The sequence below is a fragment of the Pieris napi genome, chromosome 7 (assembly GCF_905475465.1).
Source record: "Pieris napi chromosome 7, ilPieNapi1.2, whole genome shotgun sequence".
Classification (NCBI taxonomy): Eukaryota; Metazoa; Arthropoda; class Insecta; order Lepidoptera; family Pieridae; genus Pieris; species Pieris napi.
In genome coordinates, this window is record NC_062240.1 from 5,592,667 (window position 1) to 5,618,512 (window position 25,846).

General features: G+C 34.3%; 4 protein-coding genes across 5 annotated transcripts in view; 3 read left to right on the top strand and 1 right to left on the bottom strand.

Annotated features, from left to right (window-relative positions):
- The window catches only part of LOC125051201 (zinc finger protein ush), a 170,991-nt gene extending 160,256 nt beyond the window's left edge, over window positions 1–10,735 (top strand). For both annotated transcript variants that reach the window (XM_047651406.1, XM_047651405.1), the window contains exons 2-3: window positions 6,006–7,900; window positions 8,271–10,735. In XM_047651406.1, the coding sequence (XP_047507362.1) occupies window positions 6,006–7,900; window positions 8,271–8,654 (2,279 nt within the window). In that variant the 3' untranslated portion in view covers window positions 8,655–10,735. The remainder of the gene's footprint in view (window positions 1–6,005; window positions 7,901–8,270) is intronic.
- On the top strand, window positions 959–3,205 carry LOC125051203. The gene is made up of 2 exons (XM_047651408.1): window positions 959–2,527; window positions 2,973–3,205. The coding sequence occupies exons 1-2, from the start codon at window positions 959–961 to the stop codon at window positions 2,979–2,981; spliced, it is 1,578 nt and encodes a 525-aa protein (XP_047507364.1). The 3' UTR covers window positions 2,982–3,205.
- Window positions 10,736–10,866: 131 nt separating the features above from the next.
- LOC125051204 (probable RNA polymerase II nuclear localization protein SLC7A6OS) lies at window positions 10,867–12,705 on the bottom strand. Its single transcript, XM_047651409.1, has 4 exons — window positions 12,412–12,705; window positions 11,703–11,986; window positions 11,405–11,586; window positions 10,867–11,260 (listed from the first exon to the last, which is right to left on the bottom strand). The coding sequence occupies exons 1-4, from the start codon at window positions 12,556–12,558 to the stop codon at window positions 10,965–10,967; spliced, it is 909 nt and encodes a 302-aa protein (XP_047507365.1). The 5' UTR covers window positions 12,559–12,705; the 3' UTR covers window positions 10,867–10,964.
- Window positions 12,706–13,425: 720 nt separating this feature from the next.
- Window positions 13,426–24,813, top strand: LOC125051074 (mediator of RNA polymerase II transcription subunit 15). The gene is made up of 11 exons (XM_047651222.1): window positions 13,426–13,753; window positions 14,079–14,218; window positions 14,480–15,118; window positions 15,300–15,491; window positions 16,115–16,226; window positions 17,884–18,056; window positions 18,411–18,577; window positions 20,472–20,593; window positions 21,779–21,881; window positions 23,430–23,653; window positions 24,444–24,813. Exons 1-11 carry the CDS (start codon window positions 13,659–13,661, stop codon window positions 24,556–24,558), a joined length of 2,082 nt encoding a protein of 693 aa, XP_047507178.1. The 5' UTR covers window positions 13,426–13,658; the 3' UTR covers window positions 24,559–24,813.
- Window positions 24,814–25,846: the final 1,033 nt, after the last annotated feature.

Consider the following 25,846-nt stretch of genomic DNA (forward strand, 5'->3'; position numbering starts at 1 on the left):
CTGTAAATTTGGTCGTCACGGGTATGGATAATATGAAGGTAAACATCAAACAAGAAGTCAATTTTGATTTATTGTCACGCTGGGAACCTAACTTTGAGCTACCAATACACGCCTACGTGATGTCACAGCCATTAAAGTTTAACATACCTTCATCAGAATATTTGCAACAGGAACTGCGTCACTTTGAGAAATTGAATCTAGCAGATCCAAATTTTATGGATTCCGGAGCATTGGATTTGCTATTAGGGGTGCAAGAGTATACAGCAATTCTTAAACAAGGATTAATCAAGGGTCCATCAGGCACAGTATGCGCACAGAAAACCAGCCTGGGATGGATTGTAATGGGTGGAATAAACATCAACATGAAACCAAAGCATAAAGCCATAATGGCAATGAATATCACAACTGATGCAAGTTTTAATGATTTAATTAAAACTATTTGGGAGATAGATACAGACACAAAACGTAATTTAACTAAAGAAGAATTGAGATGTGAAGAATTTTATAAAGAAACTCATGCTAGGAATAACGAAGGAAGATATATAGTTAAATTACCGTTTAAAACTGAAGCACCATTGTCATCTGAAGGAAATACAAAAGAAACAGCAATTAAGAGATTAATGCAGCTTGAAAGAGAATTAGTAGAAATCCAGAATTAAAAGACGAATATCTGAAAGTAATAAACGAATATAAAACATTAAATCACATTGAAGAAGTACCTGAAAAAGAATTACATAAAAAATCAGTTTACTTACCTGAAGTCGATGAAGAAAACATAATCACGAAGCGGAATATCCTCTCAGATATACAAAAGTTGTTCGACCCTTTAGGTTGGATCGCACCTAGTATTGTTCAAGCTAAAATATTAATTCAAAAACTATGGCTTGAGAAGGTTGATTGGGATGAGGATCTTAACATTTTTCTGAAAGAAGAATGGTTGAAGATTCGCCGAGATATTATGAATGTGAATAATATTTCTATCGATCGATGGTTATGTACTTCATGCTCTAACATGGATACAATTCAAATTCATGGTTATTGTGATGCTTCTATTTTAGCTTACGCCGCCGTGGTGTATTGCCTAGTCAAGAAAACGGACGGTTCATATAGAACATCATTAATTACAGCCAGAACTAGAGTGGCTCCCCTCAAGACAATTTCGTTGCCAAAATTAGAACTTTCTGGAGCTTTGCTTTTATCCCGATTATTGAACCAAGTAACACAGGCCATGAGAATACCGATGGAAAGAGTTTTCGCATGGACAGATTCATCTATAGTCATAGCTTGGTTGTCTGGTGATCCCACGAAATGGAAGCCATTTGTGGCCAATCGTGTAGTAGAAATTTTAGCAAATCATAAAAAAGAACAATGGCATCATGTCCAGTCACAAGAAAATCCAGCAGATATTGCATCTAGAGGTATGTTTATCTCCGATTTGAAACACTGCAACCTTTGGTGGAAAGGACCTACTTGGTTACAAAAAGGAGAAATCATCTTAACAGACGAGAACATATTTACAACAGATCTAGAAAAGAAAAAGGAAAGAATTAAAACTCTCATATTGACAAACATTAAAGAAGAAAAGAGATTTTCTGAAAAATTTGAAAGATTTACTACCTTAAATGAACTATTAAGAACCATAGCTTTCTGTAAAAAGGTTATCAAATTTAAAAAGGATAATAAAAATATAACAATCACAACAGAAGATATAGAAGAAGCGTTACTAACATGTATCAAAATAGTGCAAAATGAAGAATTCGAAACTGAAATAGATTCGTTAAAGAAAAAGAACAATATTAAAAAGAACAGTAACTTGAAGACGCTTAATCCATTTTTAGATAATAATGGAGTGCTCAGGGTGGGCGGAAGATTAGCAAAATCAAGTTTAGAAGCAAATACTAAACATCCTATAATCATTGGAAACAACAACACTCTTGTCTCACTTATTATCGCCGACGCTCATAAAACAACATTACATGGAGGTATTCAGCTAATGCTTTGTTATTTACGCTCTAAATATTGGGTATTGCGTGCAAAAGACATGACAAAGAAGCATATCCATCGATGTCTAATTTGCGCTAAGGAAAGTGCAAAGGTAAAAACTCAATTAATGGGTGATTTACCTTCCGTTCGTACTACACCTTCTCGACCATTTATCAATGCAGGTGTAGATTTCGCTGGTCCATTTCAAATTTTGTTGAACAAAGGAAGAGGTATCAAAACAAACAAAGCCTACACTGCGATTTTTGTCTGTATGTCTACTAAAGCAATTCACTTAGAACTAGTCGGTGACATGACGTCAAATTCATTCATAGCTGCATACAGACGATTTACATCAAGAAGAGGCAAATGCGCACATCTTTGGAATGATCAAGGAAAAAACTTCGTAGGAGCAAACAAAGAGTTATGTAAAGCATGGGAAGAAGCAAAATTGCAATTTGACCAAGAAATCATAGACAGCTTAGCAAATGATGGCACTCAGTGGCACTTCATTCCTGCATACTCACCAAACTTCGGAGGACTCTGGGAGGCTGGAGTTAAGTCAATGAAGTATCATTTAAAACGAATTCTTAATAACAACCTTACCTTCGAAGAGTTGTCCACTGTATTATGTGAAATCGAAGCCTGTCTTAACTCACGGCCACTCTGCCATATAAGCCAAGCAGATGATACTCTCGATCCACTAACACCTGGACACTTTCTAATTGGTGAAGCCCCAATAGTTGTACCGCATCCAAAGTTGAACGATATCAAAATTTCGCAGTTAGCCCGTTGGCAATATACACAAAAGCTATTAAACGATTTTTGGTGTCGTTGGCAAAGTGAATACTTGACCAATCTACAGCAACGGCCAAAATGGTTAAAAAGAATAGAAGAATTTAAAATTGGTGATATCGTACTGATAAAACAACAAAATTTGCCACCTGGAAAATGGATCCTTGGACGAATTACTGAAAAACATCCAGGATCAGATGGTGTAACTAGAGTTTATAGTGTTAAAAATTGAAATAATATTGTAAAACGATCTGTATCTAATCTTTGCTATCTCCCAATTAATGAAGCTTAAGTGCCAAATTGTTAAAGTATATTAAGGGTTTGCATGTAATTTTTGAAAGGACATTAAAGGTCCTTTGGTGGGCGGATATGTTCAACCATATTATGTTTGTAATTTTAATATGTAGTAATAAAGTAGATTCAACGCGAAGCAGACGTTTCATTGCACTAAAATTATACTTAATAGTTAACCAGTCAAAAAGCAACCTTAGCGCCCAAACATAATATGACTGAACAGATATTAATAAAAGTGCAGTTTTTAAATATATTATTATTTATCAATAATTCCACGCACCGACAATAGAGGTCAGTATAATTTGATTTAGCAGTGTTCGCTATCAGCACACGACGGCCAGATTTATACAGGACGTGCCAGGAAGCTCTTATCTACCGTGCCACGACGTTTTTGCACTCCACACAATTTCTTGTAAGACACTGTTTTTTCGCGGCCCATTTTCTATGCACGTGTTGAACCTTCCCATTAAAGGAAATCTTTTGAGAGTGCCCTATTTCCACGTTTAATTTATAAATTACTAATTTGTAAAATATTAATTTACGTTTGTTAACTTAGATTGATGACAACTTACAATTGTCTTTGTAAGTTGTCTATATTCAACGTTCATTAAGTTTGAAACTGAGTTAAAACTATTTTCGTATCGTTGTAACAAGAATTCATATATGTATTAAACCCTTAAGTTAATTAAATATATTCTTCAATCCAAACCAATCCACCTGATGTATCTACCTAATAGTTAAAACAAAAATACAAAGTTAAGTATTTAACCGAAGATGAAACTGTCTTCATTAGTTCAAACGAGTAGATTTAACGTTAACAAACGGCCTCGATTTGTTATTACAAATACCTACTAATCTTTCCTCAAGCTTCGAAGCTTACACTCCAAATCAGCGAGGTACGATCACAGCAGCAACAGCTGAGTATCGGAACCGATATGCAAATGTCTGATCGTGACACACGACGTCCTGTCGCTCAAGATTGCCGCGGACAGATACACAATACTCCATAGTCTATACTTGTCGCTTATTCGTACCATAAACATTTTTTATTTTTCAAGAATCAAAAAAGGTTTTAAGGTATGCATACATTTCTATTATAAGTTAAAGTTCTTGTAATTATTAACTGTAATTTATAAAAAATAATATTAATCTTTATATAATTGATCTTAACTTACCATGTTATTGAGAAAAAAACTCATGGGCCATGGCTTATATCTGTACTTTATATCATTTATGTTAACTGTTAGAATTGGCGGGAAAACAATATTCAAAGATCAAAGATGTAAAGGAACGTCGAGTTAAAACGATTATTCATGTTTAATTCAACGAAACAAAACGTATGTTGTTCGGGTGTTTAATCATATGTATAAAGGCATATAAAATCACAGGTAGTATCAGATTTCGAATAAACTAGGTGATCGGTCACCGCCGTCACAGATCTCTATCGATTCGATTGTGACCGACTCGATGCACGACTATTTTAATTGGAGCCTGATCTTCCATCTGATAAATGTAAGGACAAGATGGCGACTGTTGTTTTTTTCTGTAGCACGTGTTCTCTTGTCGGGTTATAGAATTTTGAATGGCACTTTAATAGCGTTTGTGGCTTGTTTGGACATTTCGAGCATTGAATGGTAAATGGTTTCAAGTTTCAACGAAATATTTGATTTTATTTTGTGTTTAACAAATTATTGTTTTCGGTTCTAACAGCTTATCAAATTGTCTTTTTGTGTGTCTTGCCACACACTAGACGAAATCACTACTTTGCGTTATTACATACTACGTGCATTTAAATAATTTCAACACATACCTTTAGGATACCGTGTATCGCGTCTAGAATTTGCTTTCGAAGTAATGCGGGTCCTAACGATTCAAACAAAATAATTATTTGCATGTCTGCCCATACATAAAGAACTTTTAGCCACTATATTTGACATATTTATAAAGACAAAAGGGCACTGATGAATATCATTTAACGAATCGACGTTCGGTCTGCGAGCCCTGCTTAAACGACACTGAGTCACGCCATCTATCTGATTGAAAATTCAACCTCTGAACAATCGCAACTTATAACTTACTTAGCGAAAAACGGGAGCTTGAACGCAACTAACGAACGAATAGACTCGCGGTTCGCTATGAAGCAGACATTAACCGTGCAGTTCAGATAAATCAGGCATTAGCCGAGCCAATCAAGCTGCCACTGCATCCTAACGACCAATCACAGCCTGCGTCTAGGATAGCGTGACCCGAACGCAGTCTGATTCGAGTGGAATTCGTTACCGCGAGATGGCAGCCGCTCGACAATCGTCGCGTCCATCTCACTGTCGTGCCCATATAATGATCTTCACAGGAGCGGAGAATGAAGTTGAGCCTCTCATTAATTGGCGTTTTGAGCTGAGATCGTTGCGCGAAAGATAGGTTAATTCCTTGCTCGCTCGAGATCCTTGTCGCTCAAAAAGGAAGGTCAGCGAGCGTTTTCTGGAAATCAGATCCAATTACAAGAGGGTCTGTAACCTTTTTGTTCTGTTTTCCCTTGAAGGAATCACGCGCAATGTTGATGGACGAGCGGCCTCGCGACCGGTTCATATTGACAGATCGACCTCTCGATTTCGCATTTCTGTATCCTAATAGAACAAACGTATTTAAACTCTCAGCTCCCCACCCACGCGGCGAAATTTACATACCGCGAGCACGTCTCAATTAGGAGCGCTAATGTATGCCTCGACCGAAGCCAGATCTGACTGACGTCGACTGATACCGAGCGAAACGTGACGAGTGACGACTATCGCGAGAAAACCACTGCCAATGTAGCATCGCTGAGCTATTAACAACACTAATAGGAACCGATACCGTCGATTTGTTTTTATGTCTACTCGGAATTCCATTTACGTATCTTTCAATGCCTCAATTGTAATTAAAGGTGTGTGTCTTTACAGGTGAGGACGAGGAATGGGGAAACGAGACCGAGGCGATGCCGGCAGAACCTCATACGCCAAGTTCTGGAGGCGAGCGCGTCGCCTCCAGCGGTGCTGCATCCCCAGACTCTGGGAGCTCTCCGGCGCCCTCCCCACCCAGACTGCGCCTTAACACAAACCTCGCTACGGATCCTGCGCTCGCGCCTCAAGCGACCACGCTCAAGCACGAGCCTCCGTCACCTTCACCGCCACCGCCATCCGTGCAGCAAGCCAGAGATTTCATTGCGCTCACCGCGGCAAACTTCCCTGCCTTATTTCCCGCTGCAATCCCCACACCCCCCGGATACAAATGTATGCCGTGCGGAATACGATATTCCTCGTTAAGCACACTTCAAGCACATCAAGAGCATTATTGCTCTAAAAGACCATCTAAACCAGATAACAATGATTCGTCAAACGAGCAAACGGCTGACAGTGAATCTGGTGACAGCAAGACAAATCGGCCAGTGGGCAAACAATATGCTTGCACCTACTGCTCTTATAGCGCTGATAAGAAGGTCAGCTTAAATCGTCATATGCGAATGCATTCATCGTCACCTGTAAGTACTAGCACACCGGTGCCAACACCTACCTCGAACGGTCAAACTACAGAAGGTTCGCCGGCGCAAGACAGATATTGTGTGGACTGTGACATTCACTTTACCTCTGTTAAAACTTTTCGAGCCCACAAAGAACATTATTGCAATACTAGACAAGTTGTGAAGCAAGCGGTCCTGGCAGCTGCTAGAACAGGGTCAGCTACATCAGGCTCTGCACCTCCTTCTCCCGGGACTACTCCACCTGCGCAAAATCAATATGCCCTAGCATTACCAACTAACCCAATATTAATTGTACCGTATTCCCTATTACGAAGCGCTAGCACGTTGCCAGGTGCGACATTACCGGATCCTGATACTCCATGTTTCTTATTACCGAATGGTACATTTCAACCAATAAACCGACATATACCAAATATGAATGCTGATATTAAAGAGCCAGAAGTTTTAAAATCTGCAAATAGACCTCGTGAGGCGTCTAGAGATGCCGCAACTCCATTAGATCTGACCGTTAGACGCACACCTGAATCGGTGACCACTGATGACCATGAGAAGGAAAATAGAATACGTTCCACAACACCGGAACAGATTGTATGTGCTCCATCTCTTCCCGCTTCACCCGCCACGCCCTCACCTTCCAGGCTTTCTTCCTCTCCAAGTGGTGAAAGTTCACCAAAACGAAGGCGAAGAAATTCAAGGGATCCTACACCGAAACCTCTCAGGTTACCATCTCCTCCAGAGGAAAAATTCAGCCCCGTTATGCCACCTCAAATAATCCCATCCTTGCCTTTAAGACTTCCAACAGACTTGCCAATCACAACCGCATCACCTCAAGTGCTAGTCAAACAGGGAGTATCGAAATGCAAAGAATGCAATATTGTCTTTTGCAAATATGAGAACTATCGCATTCATAAAAGGCATTACTGTTCAGCTGGAGGAGAGGAACGCGCAAGTCCAGCGCCTCCGGAACCCGGGCCTCCTCCTCAATATCGACAACTGATCTGCCTTGCGTGTGGCATACATTTCAGCTCGATGGATAACTTAACTACGCATCAATTGTACTACTGTACAAAAAGAGAGACTCGATCCCCAAGAAGTGTACCCGAGGCGCCAAGACCTCCGTCAGGTTCTGAAGGAGGATGGAAATGCCCATGTTGCGAGGTGGTTTCACCGACTGCAGCGGCCGCACAAAGGCACATGGAAGCTCACGCTGGCGTCAAAGCTTTCCGTTGTACAATTTGTCGATATAGAGGAAACACGCTGCGGGGCATGCGAACACACATTCGTATGCATTTCCGAGAGAAGCCGTCTGACTTACAGGTACGTACATTAATAAAATAAACATAAATGAATAGATATTCACGTGATGTGCAGGCAAATTTAAAAATGCATGATATTACAAGCACTTTTAACACATTTGTGGTTGTATTTCGCCTGTTTCACTCATGTTCTATATAGATAAGTAGGAAGCTTATTTTTCACTAGTTCGCGGAGGCTATATATCTTATATTATTATAAGTCATTTGTAGAAAATCAAAACACAATATAATAAATATACCTAACTCTGCATTTTAGTGTCGAAGCTATAGACAGTAATCCCAGTTTTACTGTCATTTTATAATTTATTGTTTAATATATATCTTATCGTCAAGAAGACTTGAATACTAATTCGACAACAATATTTTTCCAGGAGGAGAGCTTTATTTCGTGTGTTCTGGAAGATGACACCCGCGAGACTACCTCGCCCAGCCCTGGAGTGGGGGAACGCATACATCGCTGCGGAAGCTGTGCATACACATCCACCTATCGCGGAAATGTAGTTCGCCACGCCAGGCTGGTCCACGCTACTGAAGATCCAGAACCGGAAGAAACCACACCAATCCCGCCAGCCGATATTAAAAAGGAACCGGAAATCGATGAAGACACTCCCAACTATTGTAAATCCTGCAATATATCTTTCAAATACGTGAACACTTATAAAGCACATAAGCAATTTTATTGCAAAGCCGCAACACAGGATGCAACATCGAATAATAATGTTCCCGCGTGCGTTGCTGATGCTCCTGTTGTATAGATTGCCATATTAAAGAATATCATTGTCTAAATACAAAAGTGCGCCTTTTTACTAGTCTATTATAGAATGACATTTCAATGGCGCTAGCGGTACTTCCATAGACGTAAGAAATATTATTGACATATTATACTAATACTATCCTAATTTAAAATTAGTAATTTCCCTAAATTCCATTCCACTTACCTGTTCTTGTTACAACATATCTTAAAATAATTCAAATTATCTCAAAGTCATTAAAATAACGTATTTAATATTGACGATAAAGCTTTGCTTTTTATAATTATTGGATACATAAATATTAAGTGCAATATAAATCGATTATAATCATATCAATCAATACTTCATTCGACGTAGACTGAAGGGTGACGTGAAATCTCGTTGTAAATATTTCTGTTTTGTAATTGTTATGTAAATGTATTGTTAGTGTTACCTTTCCATCTTATTAGTATACTTTAATACCAAAACTGTAAATAATTGTAAAGATATTATTGCATTAACTAAATTTTATTACCATTCGTTGTAAGGTTGTTCTTTCTTTGTTGTTTTGTTAATATTTAATCTATGCTGTTTTAAATCAACTGATTTTTTTAAAATTACTAAACTTGTTTTTAATTTAAAACCCAATTGAGTTTAAAAATAAATCTTTTATTCTGAGGTACCCTGGGTGAGAATTAAAACATGTATTCAAATAAAAATAACTGTTTTTATCTAAGTTCGTGTTATCGTAATCAAATAATTATATACATTATGAATAATCAGTTGATTTAAAATATGGCAACAGTTCGCCAAGCAAGCAATGCTCATTCCACATTAAACAAGGCAGTGTTCTTAATGATATTGCAACTTGGCAACCTATAAGAGGTTTTAGTTTCTACCTAGTAATTTAAAAATCTCATTGTTTTAATCAAGTATGCAATATCATTTCTCTCGGAGAACTCGGATGCTTCAATAGATTTGTGATACATATTCGTAGTCTTACGATTTACATATTTAGGATGATTCAAGTTAATAAAATTACCTAAGTATATAGTTATTTGGGGCCGGATATAAATCTCTTTTCACAGTTTTCAACTAAAAATTGTCTTTTAATACCGATTTTTTACCGTTTAGAAAGAAATTATTTTTATTGCCGTAAAAATCTAACTACCTACCTAGCGTTACTACACGGTCTTTTTAAATATCGATATTGTTTACGAATTACGATTTTATATTCGGCCTAGTAAAAATCAAGGGTATATGTTTTGTCTATGCCAAAGCATCGCTAGATTAATCGTATGCATTTATAGATATCTCACTAATTATAACTAGATTTAAGTGATTACAAGACTTATTCCGTAGATTGTATTCATTTGTGCTTGTCGTTGGAATAAGTCTCGATTGTGGCAACATCACGGTAAAATGTCTACGACCTGTAGAAAAGGACCTAATACAACCATAAAAGTTTATTACAAACTGAGGATTTCTATACTAGTTTTAAACAAACTACTTAAATACATTACAATTAGTAACAATTTGCCCCAAAAACACCTCAGTATGAGAATAATTAAAATAACATATTTGGTTCCTATCCTTGTTTTTAACATGTATTAGTATGTCCAATTTCATTAGTGTTACACACACATAATGACATTCAATCCTCAAGTGGTGCCATTATCCATTTAATAAATTTAAAAAACTCGAATAAAACAGCTTACATTAATCCAAAGTTTATTGCTGATTCATAAATAGAAATGACATTATGCATCAATATTGATTTATGTTACTCCAAAAGCAAAATACATCTGCAGATTTTTTTGACTAGATTTAGCATTACTTGAGTAAAAATTAAAAAGCATATTTAATGGTAGATACAATACTTTGTTCTTTTCTAAGCATATAGTATAAGTTCCTTATACAAGAAAAATATATGCATCAAATAATAAACTTACCTCTGAACGGTTGGTGTTAAGTCAGTTAAAACTAAGAATGTTTTGTGTATTTTTGTCTTTGGAGTGAGATAATTTCAGGGAATGTAAGTGATAGTGATGTAATGCATAGTGTAAATATGCCAGACAATAAATTATTATTTATCTGATATTAAATACTTTAGTTTTATTTAACATAAACTTTTATACCATTTCACAGGAATTTTTACAAAAATGATGTAGTTTGCTTACACCACAACAACTGTTTTAAATATATGAATTACTGTGCTATAAAAAGAAAAGATAGCTTGGTGTATACTGGATATATATTTATTTAAATCCTATCAAAACTCCACAGACAGTTTCACTGAGAAATTTTAAATAAATATCAAAATAAAACTTTCCATCAATCAGGATTATAAACTTCATCTGGAAATTGTTCATAAAAGTCTTTAGAGTCTTCATCCTGGCCATAGTAAAACCCATCATCACTCTCTTCTTTATAACCATCTATTGATTCCTCATCCAAATCCTTAATTTTTGTTGAATGAATGAGGTTTTTATCGTCAACTATAGTGTTCTCTTCAGCAAGCACCTTTGCTTTATATTTGGCGTATGCAGCTCCATACTTTTTTACATCATCATTTAATAAGTCTGGTGGATCTGTATATATTTCATCATCTTCATCTGTAGATAGATTATCTGAAAATTAAAATAATCAGAATGAAGTACAGTTTCACAGAGTTAAATCAAGAAAGGCTAAAAGATAAAGATTAGTAGACATGTTTAGTAGTTTATTTTGAGTGTGATACTTTAGTAACAAATACATAAATTGTTTAAAAATACCTAAATCACATCTTTTCATAGCAGCAACCATGTCGTCTTCATCAAAACTGCTAGGTTCAGAGTCAGGATAGTCATTGCGCCAGTTATTTTCATCATTAGAGTCATCATCATCAGCATCTGATGAGGATAAACCATTGTCCTTATAAGTATCCAGGATTAGATCTGTTTCATAGTTCTCTATACTGCAAAGTAGGAGTCAGAAATTAAATTCATTAGGAGACATGCATGGATTTATTAAATGTTTGATGATATAATCTTTATGCTCTTATAAGGATAACAATAACAAAAAAATACCAACCTAACTAAATTATCTAACATTGATATGTCAAACTCATTCTTAACTGATGTATATAAATCATATGTGTATTTTGAATTGTCACAAATTAAGTGGGGTTGATGTAAATCTACCAAGTTTATGGAGTCTTTCTCTAACTCTCTACTGCAATTCACCACTTCATAACGATTCTCTATAGAAGCTTCTTTTCGTTCCTGACGAATCTTTTTTATTATTTCATCTACATCAGTCTTTGGTTTAAGCTTAAAATCAGCTTTTGGCACTATGTCCTTGACAACTGCTGGTTCCTAGAGAGAATATTCTTCTTAGGATATTTTATGCAAACCCGAAGTATAAAGAGACAATTGAAGTCACTTTCTAGAGTTTTCATAATTACATATATAGATGTTCAGACTAACTCTTAAGGATTATAAGGTAGATGTTTATAAATCTTTAGTACCTTAACTGAAAAAGTTCTGATTTTAGTTGTTTTTTTTATTTTTATAAGGAAGCCTTGTTCTTAGAGGCTAACTCAACTGTTATCAAATAAAAATTAAAACAAATGAAACTGGTATAAAAGTAAATTAACATACATTTCCTTTCTTTTATAACAGACTTTATGTGAACAAGCTCCCTGCATAAAGCTAAAAGCTCCTGTCTAAACTCTAGCCATTGTGTTATTATCTCACTGGAATTAACATCCTATGGAGACAACAATAAAATAGGTATGCACCTGATTATTAACACTTCCCCTGAAAACGAAGAGAGCTGGAGATATTTCTTCTTCGTTTGCTTTTTTACGTTTACAAAGAAGAACTAAAGCATCTTGTGGGTTATCATCAAGTCTGCGTTTTACACGAAGAACTGTTGCTGACGCCATAACTCACAGAATAACGATTAAGCACGGAATAAATCTTTATTTACCGATTTTTAGAGCATTAATGAATATCTAATATTATATCAATACATAGACGTTTTGATGATTCACGTTATTTTTTTGACCTTTAGTCTAGAAACTCCAAACGCCAAATTGGCAAATTCACGTTGAATACTTGAATACAAATTCCCACAGAGTGTTATTCATAACCGCCACAGACAAGATTTCTTTTGCTATGTCATCGTTGTGAAACAAGGGGATAACATGAGATAAATTTAAAACTGCGAATGGAATGGAATTCTAAGATAAGTCTAAGATCTTAGAATTCCATTCTTAAATGGAAAAAACAAAATGTTTTTTCTAAATCAGCTATCTAATGCGTAAAAAAAGATTTTTTTTTTTCTTTATCACGTATGTTTAACTTTATCACGATTGTTTTTCAGTTTCTTTTCCACCGCCCTATTAGTTTACAAAAGTTCTGTGAATAAATTAACGTAAATAGTTCTTGCTGAAAAGAGATATACTTGAAAAAAGCTAATTGTGCTGTATAATCATCAATTACAAAGAGACTCCAGTGCAAAATTGTCGCTTGTGATATCAACATTTTAACGAGAAAGAGACTTGTGCTATATTCACGCTTTTGTGTTGTGATATTAACATTATTAATGTAATTATTGTAGTTTAATAAAATTGTTACCCATATACACTCTTGTTTTATTTCTCTACGTGAAATTATTCTTTAAAATTCTGCACTTGCATACGATTTTAAATTCTCGCGCCATACGATAGTACCACTGGCATTAACTGGAGCGCTGGGCCGCTGGTGGAAGCATTTTTTTACTATGAAGTTGTTGTTCTTACTTCTTACTTCTTCTTCGCTAGAAGTGTTCTGTGCTTCAATCTCCATCGCATTTTGTGAATTGTGACTTGTTTTCGAATTAATAATAATAAAAATAAGCGCTTGATGATAAATAATCTGAGTATATAAAAACTGAGTACTTGTTTATTTCATGATTTAAATCTAAATTACATATTTATAGAACAACGTATCGGGAGGTGCGTCTTGAAATCATCTTTATTGATTTATTGTTGGATACATCACAATGGATAATTTAAATTTAAAACATATGAACGCAATGCCAGGCGAAGATAATAATTGGCGAACTCAGGCTTCGCGGCAAGGAATTGTTGCTAAGATGTAAGTACTATCGATTAATAATATTACTACTGTCAATTATACATGAAAGTATCTAAAATATCTATAGTATTTTTTATGCATCACCTAATTATCATTCGATGATAATTAGGTGCTGAATAGTAACTTAACTCCTAAGAAATACATAAAATAGCTTCTAATCTTAACCTATGTTGCCAAGAAATTATCAGTGTGGTTTAGTATATATAAGTACTTAATAATCTGAATGGCTATATAATCCATATTTATGTATTTTGTTGCATAAAATAAAGAATATATTCATAATAAACCTGACTTATATTTTTTATATTATTTGTTATATTTATAGTGAGGAAGTAATACAGAGGTCAGGCATGCAGGTAGCACGAAACAGCAGTGAGATGGAAAACCATGTTTTTATGAAAGCAAAGACCAGGGAGGAATATATGAATATGATTGCTAAACTTATTCTACATGTTAGGGAGATGTGTGAGTATTTAGATAAAGTAAAGTTTACTTGAACTAGTTTTATAATATGTAAACAAAATATTTTTTATTATTACATGATAATAAAATATGTTGTAAGCTTGTTTTGGCTATTACTTTGCAAGTTTTTATTTATGTTGTGTAATAATTATTATGATCTCTTAAACTAATTTATTTTAAAACACTACAAAGTATAGTGCAGATGTTTATCATTTTACAGAATGATGACAAAAATTAATTAAAACAAATAATTTTAAATTTTAGCTCAACCAAAGCAAAACCCCAATGCACCTAACATGCAAGGTCCAAACCAAAATCAATCAAACAACCAGGTTCAAAATCAATCTGGCCCACCACCACAAGGATCTAACAGTCAACCGGGTATGGCCACAGATCCCATAAATGCTTTACAAAATATGGCTTCACAAGGCACAAGAAATCAAATGATGAACATGGGTCAAGGTCAAATGCAACAGCAGGGTGTCATGGGCCCTAATCAAGGGATGGCCATGCAAGGTCAAATGGGACCACAAGGACCAATTGTATCACAAGGCGGGCCTCAGTCCCAAGCAGCTACCAATCTGTTACAAACCTTAAACCAAAGACCTCAACTAAATATGCAAATGCAGTCTAAGCTCGGAGGGCCAATGGGAATGGTCCCTAATCAAGGGCAAATGGGTAGTAATATGGTTGGTGGGATGGGGATGAGTAATTCTATGTCGCAACAACAGAATATGGGAGCTGGAGGGATGCAATCAATGATGCCTAATATGTCCATGTCAAATATGATGCCAATGTCTGGTGGAAATAGTATGGGTCAGATACAGTGCAACCAAGTTGTTGGTGGCATGAGTGGGCAAATGGTGCAGAATTCTATGCAGGGCCAAATGTCTAATCAAATGGGTGAGTTTTTAAGTTTTAAGCAATATTAACACAAGGAATGTTGTGTATATAAATATTAAAAAAAATTTATCTACTGTATGAACTTGGTTACAAAAATTCATCAAATTCCTATTTCATATAAGTACAAACAAAACAAAGTATATAAAACTATATTTTCAACCCACATAATTTTCAAATCTAGGTGGAATGGGTAATAACCAGATGGTGAATATGAATATGCTTCAAATGCATGGTCGGGCTAGCGGCAAACCAGATGTGATGATGGGCGGAGGATACACACCCCGTGGACCACCACCCAACCAGTTTCTACGTCAAAGTCCTTCCCCTTCGGCTTCTTCACCAAATATGGGTGGACCCAGTCCTGTGTCTATGGGTAATCTTGCATATCTAATATAATTAATTGGCACTGCCAGCCTATATGGAGTCATGGCCTCATATGAAACTGTATGTCCAGCTAAACAAATCAAGTTGTAATAAGAATCACAAAGAATGTTTTTGTGTATGGGAGCGTTCAAGTATTACGTAACGTATTTTGGGAGGGGGGGGTCCTTTTGTAAAACGTTACGATGCTTGGCGGGGATTAAATTACGCGTTATTGTTAATATTTTTTTCGACTTACACCACATAATAGTAACTAAAGAGTCACTAGGTGGTCACGCAACGTTTTACTATACTTGGGTACTGAAAAACGTTACGGCGAGTAACATGGGGGGGGGGGTCCAATAACCTCCAAAAATTGCGTTACGTAATACTTGAACGCTCCCTATCTTATACACATAAAACACAACTTATTACAAATAATAGCTCAGTAACATATTCCCTATGGAGTATGATATATTTCTGATAATATATTTGCCTTAGATGTCATGTGTCACTTTGACACAATATGTCAATGTAATAGTTGAACCTCATATATTCAAACGAAGATTAAATCTGTACATACATTTCACAGATAATATTATGTAAACAAAAAAATTATATAAATTTTGTTTACAGGTGGGGGTGTGTTAACTGGAGCACTAGCATCTCCCATGTCGACGTTAGGGGGCTGCGGTGGCGCCGCTGGTAGCCCTTCGCCCTCTGCTTCGCATATGGGACTTCAGCAACGGTGAGAGTCGATTTCAACTTTATATTACCATCTTATTTGTAACACTTATTCTGTTTGAAATGTTTGTCACATTCTAAGGGAAAAATAATTTTTCATTTACTTCGTTATACTTTTAGATAATAACGCCGTTCGTTTACTAAAAAGCTGTTTTGTTTATTAAAGCCAGATTAAAGTGCATGATAATCGACACGGAAAGTGAATTTCTACTGAAAATATTAAAAAATACTCTTATACTACTGTAATATTGTTGTTGCTGTCGAATTTTGAACCACTATTCACACCCAACATGGTGTGAATAGTGGAGGGGATGTCCTCCGCTGTACAAATTGCGGACATTGAAGAAACATCCATTGATATTTGAAATACTTATATTTAACGATACTAAACAAACTCATCTTAGTAAGTAGTCGCGATTTAGTATAAAAAATAATTATTTATTTATGAGTAATCTTACCGCTACAAATATACAAATTACAAAAATAATCCACAGACAATATACAAAGCCAAAACAGATTACATTGTTAAACAAAATATACGAAACAGATAACATAAGTCAATTACATACATGAATAGATAATAAAACAAAACTGAAATTAAACAATAAACAAACGACAAGTGGCCTCATAGCCTAGAGGTCTTATTAAGTGGCAACTAGGTGAGGGGTACCGGGTTCGATTCCCGGTTCGAGGGCAAGTTTTAATTTAATTTAAATTTGTTCTCGGCCTTTGGGAGGGTTGTGCGGTACCGGGCGAGTGCCTACACCGTACATGGAGGACACGGTCGAAGTTCTAAGGCAAAAACACGAATTATAAAATAAAAAATCTTATACTTGACGCGGGCTAATGCACAAACCGTGCCAGAGCTTTAAAAAAAAAAACAAACGACAACTTAATATGTTAAGGTAAAATTTATTTGTATAGCTTTCCCGCTTCTTAAAATATTTCCTCACACCCGCTTTGGTAAGGAAATTGTCAACATAAATTGTATTGTAATTTGCTAAAACCCAAAACATTGGCGTATTGCGCAGATAATTCGTGTTCGTACGAAGCACATCGAAAAACTGTGAATATCTTGTCGCATACGGGGGAGGAATTCTTAAATAAATTATTGACAGCAAATATATTTTTTCCCTTGATTGTCTTTCAGTGGACTATCTCATCTATTACGTATTTTATTAAGACCTTCATTTGATTTATTTCAATACAATATAAGCTTACAAAAGAACGCCATATTGTTCATCTTGTTAAAACTGTGCAAAACTTTTTAAAGTTATACTTCTTTTGGCGCGTTATGAAAAATTTATGACAGTGAAATTGTACGATGCGCGCGCACCGTGACACAAAATTAACAGAATGAAGTTGCCCACGGAAGATGCTACGGCATTGGACATAATTTAAAAACAACATTCGAATAATAATAGAATTTATGTTACACTTAATGTAAGAGAATAATAATAAATATTTATTTATTTAATTTTTCAAATGTAAACTGAACTTTATTGACTATAATGACTCCATTTCCAGTCTTTGATTATTTAATTGTAATTAATTATTTGCATGCAATCAAAAACTATTTTTAATGATGCCAAAGAAGTATAACTTCTTACGCGCGTACATAAGTACACGCACCCTTTTTTTAATGAAAATCCCCTTTTTAGTGTAAACATGGGGATGGTGGCGTCACCATCATCGTCTCTTAATACCCCAGTGGGATCAAGCGTGGCATCCCCGGGAGGTGAAGAGGCCGCTTATAGGGAGAAGGTCCGCCAACTCTCCAAGTACATAGAGCCGTTACGTCGCATGGTTATGAGGATGGTTAACGAAGGAGAAAGTGAGTCAACTTTTTAATAAATTTAAATAAATCTTTGTTGTGTATCTAAAATAACCGTATTAAATTAAGCATTTCGAATATGCTTTGAAAAGTATAAGTTAAATAGTGTTTAAAAAATGAGGTGTTTTATTCAAATAACCTAAACGTGTTATACTTTGTTAAACGTAGAGCTATTGAGGTTTAAAACAAAAGACGAAACGTGACGCTTTTTACTTGAAATTCAGAGTCAAATCACAGACGCGGCACATTTCATTTGACCAATCAATTTGACGTTATTGTTCCGTCATTTGTTTTATTCCGCTATCTGTCATTTCTACATTACCGTATCACATTTTAAAATATTATAAAAACTAGATGTGGAAAAGTTGACAAAAATGAAGAATCTTCTGGATATCCTGTCGAACCCTAACAAGCGTATGCCTTTGGAGACTCTAATCAAGTGTGAGGTGGTGTTGGAAAAGTTGGACTTCAAACGCAGTGAGGGCGTTGGATTGGGACTGGGACTGCCGCCACCTGGAAAGGTATTTTGACATATCCGCTTATAATAATGTTTTATATATTAATATTTAAAAAAAAATTAATTAGAAAACGAATTTCAGAAATTATTTTTGAAACAAGTTTGGCATATTTATGGAGATCTACTATTTTTTAATTTTTAAAAATAAGTCAACAGGACCTATCAATAATAACTATTAAATGTCGATCGTGTAAAGGTGGGAACTGACCAAAGTTACGATGTGTAATGTAGCATTCGCATCGAGCGTGTAACGCTGTGTTTTAAAATCGGCGTAACATGCTCGTCAAAACTCTGTGCTCCACTTTCGCCGCCAGTGTTCACGAGATGTGATAGTGATAATGTTGATATCTTTCATTCTATTTAATTATTGTTTCATCCAAATTAAGAAGAAGAAAAAATGTTACTGGACATAAAACTTATTTAAAAACACAGGCGTATGAGGTGGTTTGTTATTGATTGCAATATTAAAAACCAAATGATTCCTGGACAGTATAAAAACTTTGTACGCAGTCAAGTTTCAAGTCTCGATTTTGAAGAACTGTTGAATTTAATTGGACCAACAGTACTTAAAAAAGACACAATTTATAGAAAATCATAATCATGATCACTCGCGACGTGCGTCGCGTAATTACTGAACCGCGTAACAGTCAAAGGATTCGCCAAAAAACCGACAGCCAGGTGGTGCACTCAAAGCGAGCAACGAGCGGCTCGTTGCTCGCTGGTTTCCCTGTAACACGACGTACTGATTGCACGAATTCTCGCTGTGTACCATTACATTACATGTTACATTACACCTCGTAACGTTGGTCAGTTCCCACCTTAAGCGATTTAACATAATTGTATCCCTTCATAATTCATAATATTTGAATTACGAACCGTTTTACCGTTTTAATAAACGGTTCTATAAATATGTTCAGTCTATGACATTTCAATTAATCTGTGGCTTCTACCAAAGACTAGGCGGTATGGGCGATAAGAAAAAAATATTAATCTGTGGCTAACGCGTTTAGCCATTTCTGCTAGTTTATATACATTCAATCCCAATTTATGATTTCAGATAAATTAAACTGTACTTAATGTAGGAAATAAATTTGAGTGCTTAAGTGCGTTTAACTTTGAGTGCGTTTTTTGTGTTAGTTTTACTAACTTTACTTAATATACAACAGGGGATTTAATATTAGAAGAAAAAAAAATCATGTGTCCAATTCACACGTGGTAGAAGTGAAACCTTCAAAAACAAAGTTTTATAATTAAAATATGTAAATTAGACATTTCTCTATCTAAATGTAGGATCTTTTCTTTAAAAAAAATATATTTTAATGTTAAATTTCATTTTATAACTTTAATATCAATGTTTATTTGGTAAAAACTAAAATAATGACGTGGGAGAAAATGAGATAGGAAGCATTATACAGTGTATAAACTTTAAATTAAGCAAACTTTTAATTAAGTGTAGTAAGAAGTTTTCACTTCAAAAAGTTTCTATAACTAATGATATGTCAATAAAATTGATAAATAATCTAATTTTATAATTAAACTACTTACTTGATTTTTTAATTCAGAAAATGATCAAATACACACTATTTTAAAGTTTATACACTGTATAATGCCTCCTATCTCACTCTCTCCCACGCCAAATCCTATTAATTTATGTGTATGTCTCTTTTCACTGTCGCTTTTTCCGTTGCATCCGGTTTGAAATCACAACGATTCTAAAGAAGTTTCACTTCAAAATTTTATTCACCTATGCTTATTGTTTATATTACAAAGAGGAAAGATTACTATTTGGCTATGTTTTAACCCAAACCACTGGACTTCAAAAACTTAACATTAGAGTGCTACGTTATCCCTGAGAAATATTTTACAGTAAATTTCATAAACGTTTAAATTATTTTCAGGAGCAAATCTTCAATCCACTTCTAGAAGTAGTGAACAACTGTTTGTCCAGTCCGCTCGCCAACCACACCCTCAAACGTACATTTGGATCTACGCTTGACGCCCTCAACGGCCCTGAGATTAAGTAAGGAAAATTATTTATTTAAAATAATAATTCATATGGATAATATTTCTGTAGAGTATTTTCAATATAAGTCTTATTCTAATAATATTACAGCACCCCCTCGATATCCGCTTGCCAAGTGGCGTACCCTACTCTTCTTCATTCGCTTTTATTAAAGTTATACTTCTTTAGGCGCGTTATGAAAAATTTATGAGAGTGAAATTTTACGATGCGCGCGCACCGTGACACAAAATTAACAGAATGAAGTTGCCCACGGAAGATGCTACAGCATTGGACATAAATTACAACATTCGCATAATAAAAGAATTTATGTTACACTTAATGTAAGAGAATAATAATAAATATTTATTTATTAAATTTTTCAAATGTAAACTGAACTTTATTGACTATAATGACTCCTTTTCCAGTCTTTGATTATTTAATTATAATTAATTATTTGCATGCAATCAAAAACTATTTTTAATAATGCCAAAGAGGTATAACTTCTTAGTTCTTACGCGCGTACATAGTACACGCACCCTTTTTTTTCGAAGCGCGCCATAATGTTTATGAATATCGTCCAATCGCTTATGTGGTCGTCCTTTACCACGCTTTCCATGATGACACAATTCTGATAGATTACTGGACCATTTCTCCCTTCTACCTTCTTCCCCTTCTTCTCTTCTTCGATTTCAGCTTAATAGTCGTTCCAAAGGAGCCGCTGGTTTTTTTAATTACCAATTTTTTTCTATAATAATTTTCCCAGTTTTCTTTTATTGGGCATGTAAGAGATCGCTTAGTAGTAATCTTATAAAAAACGACGGGTTGCACTCCGGGAGTGTCGGCAGAAGTGAAAACTTGAATATTAACGTTGTGCATTTTTGATATTTTGCAATGGTTAGGGAATAATTTTGCACGAATTGTTTTAATTATGAGTATAAAAGTACTATCATTTATGTGGTAGAATACAATATTTACTTATTGCGCTATCGTACACAAACAAGACAATTTATATTACATTAAATACGCCGCGCCAGCTGTCTACTCTCCATCCGTCTTACGAATTTTCGATCAGATCACGTGTCCTGACGCGAGCTTTACATTTTTTACCCATTCCAAAAAAAGTGTACAACGCCGCTAAAGAAGTTTTCACTTCAATAAATGAAACAAAGTAACTAAATACTACATTCGTAAAATATTTTACAGAAACTTACCGGCGCCACAGAAAATTGCTAAATACGTAGAACCAGTATCAGAAATACCAGATGTATTGCAAGGAGAGATTGCAAGGCTGGACTCCAGATTTAAAGTGAGTAACTATTACAGAAAACAAATATTTTATCTCGTAATATTTGAATTTCGAATGTTAAAAGTCATAATGACATACACGTCTGTATGTGAAAAATAAGATTATTTATTTAATCTTAAGGAAATAAATAATCTTTTTCTAATACGAGAGACAATTAGTAAAAAGTCTAGTAGTCAAACTAATATATACATATTATTACCAAAAAAAGATAACAATACAGATCAATTCGTTCAAGACTTATTCGGCAATTTCTATACGAGTCTGAACATCTGAGTCTATACATACATTCTATTGTGCGGTGCTCCATATTTAAATGATTTTACGGCGAGTGATAATTGGTCCCTTTTCATTTGGTTACAAACAGTAACCATACCTATACGAATAAAGATATTTTGAGTTTGAGTTTGATTAAAAAACGCACAAGTAAAGATAACGTTTCATATTTTTAAAAAGGTTTGCTAAACCTGGAATTAGTATGATGATGCCAGCTAAAGAATAAAATAAAATTATTAAAGTTAATTCGATTATATCGAGATTCGTAAGTAAATATTTAGATTTACCTTTTAGTAGGTACGTATTTTTTATATGCCCACAAACAAGTTTGTCCCTTTTTCAGTGGAGAATTTTTTTAGTAGCAACACTTATGAAATGCCAGACTTCTACTACTAGGAAGTAGGAGATGCGTAACTTCTATAGTCTTTTATTTAACTCTGACCGTGTAGCACGATTAGCATCATAGATTGACTTTAGCCATTCTTAAGATATCCTATATGAAACCTTTTCGCTACTCAACTCCAAAATTGTACAATGAAACAAAACTTTTAACGGTTAGATACTTCTGGAAACGACCATACCACATCATACACAGCCCTATACATGATACATATAAGCTACCCAAAGAACACACTAATCACTTTCTTCACAACAAAATTTTCACTAATGATTCAAAACTTTATACATTCACTAACAATCTTAAACAACATCTTCTCAACCTGTCCTATACTGAAACAGAAAATATTCTTATTGTGCAACAATAGTTTAATTATAAAATGTAAGTGTTATGTAGAAATTATTTCAAGTACGGTTAATTTGTCAAATTGAAGAGACTACCTGCCTTAACATAGGGAATCCTATTTTGGGAGCTAGTGCGCTTTCTTTTTCAATAAATATCATGTTTTATTGTGTATTATAAAGTTTTTTCTTCTTACTTTCTATTAGCTTCATTCCTTATTATGAAACTATTTGCGATGTTATTTTTATTTATTAAAAAGTTTAAACCACATTTTATATTGGTACATAAACTAATTAACTACCTAAAAATATGAATGTGAAAGATGTCCATCGTAATTGTAACTAAACAATGTAAATAATGAAATCAATTAAAAGTACAAGAATTAATAAGATAATTCACTCCCATTAATTATTATGTTATGATCTTGAATTAAACTACTTTAAAAAAAAAAATTTATTTTATTTTTTAATTTATTTATTTCCTATTTTTACAGTAAATTAATTTTACCATTTTATAACTAATTATATATTTTATAGGTTTCACTCGATCCCTTACAATTAATGGGCGCTGAGGGATGCATAACACTGACAGCTCAGTTAGACGATGCCCGGTTACCGTGCGTGGCCGCCGTACACGTGTCCGTCCCAAGAGATTACCCACAATCGTCCCCGGCCAGACTTAGGCCCAAGCCCACTCGCCCCGACCAGCCTCACCCCTTTTTGGCGAGAGTTGAACGCGCTATGGACGCTCGGTGTGCCAAGTAAGTTAACTTTAAAAATCTTGTTTATCATGTTTTCGAAGTGAAACTTCTTTATCGGGTTTGGAAAAAAATTTAGTGTAACATTTTTTCGTTACGCGTCACGTTTTTCGGTTACACGCCATGTTCCTTTTTGAAGTCAAACTTCTTTATCGGCGTTGGAAAAAAATTTACCGTCACATTATTTATTATTTATTGTTTATTATTTATTTATTTATTTTAAGTATCGGAAATCTAAACTTTTATATTTGTATAAATATGAACAAGACTTAAAAATTAGTTTGCCACTGAAGTGTCACTTCTGACATGTGTACTTTGTACACACACACTTTTTTTTATATACGTAGCTAGAGTCTGGCTAATGAAAGAAAATAATCGAATTATTTGAAAACTTTCGGATGGCAACACAAAATGTCATTGAATTTCTTAGGTTAGTATGATTTATTGCCTTGATACCTTATGCAATTACTCATTTTTATTTATATTATATATTTTTTTCCGAATAGTTAACAGGTGTAATAGCCTAAACTTTGTTTTATTTGATAGAATATTTCGTTTCTTTCGCAGGATTTGATTATTCCGAATTAAGTTGTGTTTTATAATAAATATAGTTTTAGTTTTCCATGCAATGCTAGTCATTTTAAGTATCAACAGTAAAAGACTTAATACGTATAGTATTTAATTTCATAGAAATACAGTTACTAAAAAATAAGACGAGAGAATCACCACTCCATATCCACTCTCTACTCTAAACTCTCTATTTATCTGTTGACATCTAATTCGCTTCTTTCAGGTTACCAAAGCGCTGTTCAGTCGGTGAATTGTTAAACGCATGGGAGATGAGCGTGCGACAAGCGTGCGCACCCGCAACCGTTATGTACACGCCCGTACCAGCATTAGGACTATAAATATATAAAAACCTAATAAGTTTATATAAAAAGTATATACACAATGATCACAATATGGAAAAAAATAATCTTAAATTTGAAACGTAAAATAAAATCTAAGACATTTTCGTAAGTGACATAATGTTGATTTCAAATTTCATTTGAATATGAATTATCAGTTTGATTAAATAACGCTTAAGATTTTCAAGTCACTTATAAAAATATTACGTAACTCCTTCAATGATAACGTACACATTAGACTGATTCAAAATAAAATAAATTTTTTTTTTGAGTAAATATATCTAAAAAGCTTCTTTGTTAGACAAAAAAAAACCTCCTAAAAATGAGCTTGATATCTTGAAAATTGAGCTGGCGCATGGGAGGGTCCCATTTTCCATTTAAAATGCATTGAAAAAACTTTTTTCTTTATTTTCATTGTAAATCGACGAAAAAATTGTATTTTCAAATTTCTCTTTTTGATATCTTGTAGGAAATTAATAATAATTATTTATAATTAATTTTTTCTTTAATTTATTTTTATTTATTTTTATTTTATTTTGAATCAGTTATCAGTCTAGTACACATACGAATATTTATCGTAATAGAATAGTAATATGTATTGAAAACTTGAGCAGTGCTACAATTGGACCTTAAGGTAATTATTTATACCTATTTAACCTATACGGATTGACAGAGAATTGTCAATGTCAGAAACATTGACGTAAACAAATCTATCGCAGTGTAAGAGAAATGGAAATATAAAAATCATAAGTAAAATTCTACAATATCCATAACATTTATTAATCTTAAGTCAAAGTTTTGTATTTTAATAATGAATTATTTTTGGTGTTTATAAGGATAAATGATCTTCCTCGCGTATAGTAAAATGTTGTACTAGAAGTTAGATTAACTGTTTCGATATGGATACATAAGCAAAGAGCTATATAATGTTTTGTCTCGCTTCTTTATCTACAAAGTGACACGAGAGTGATAGAGACAAAACATTTGAGGCTTATGAATAAATAAGTATTTAGCCCTTGATTAAATGACAACGACTATCGTAATGTGTTGTGATAGATTTAGTAATTTTGAAAGTAATAAATATAATAAAAATTAAAATCAATTTTATGCCATATTTTAATGAAATAATTTCGAATATTTACACAAAATTTTCGGTATTAAATGGTTTCCTAATACATATAGGTCTATAAGTATTGCTCTCTCATATAAGAGCTTATTTCCATAGCTCATTAACAATTGGAAAATTTATTATTTTGTAAATACAAAGATTATTATTAAATTTAGCGCA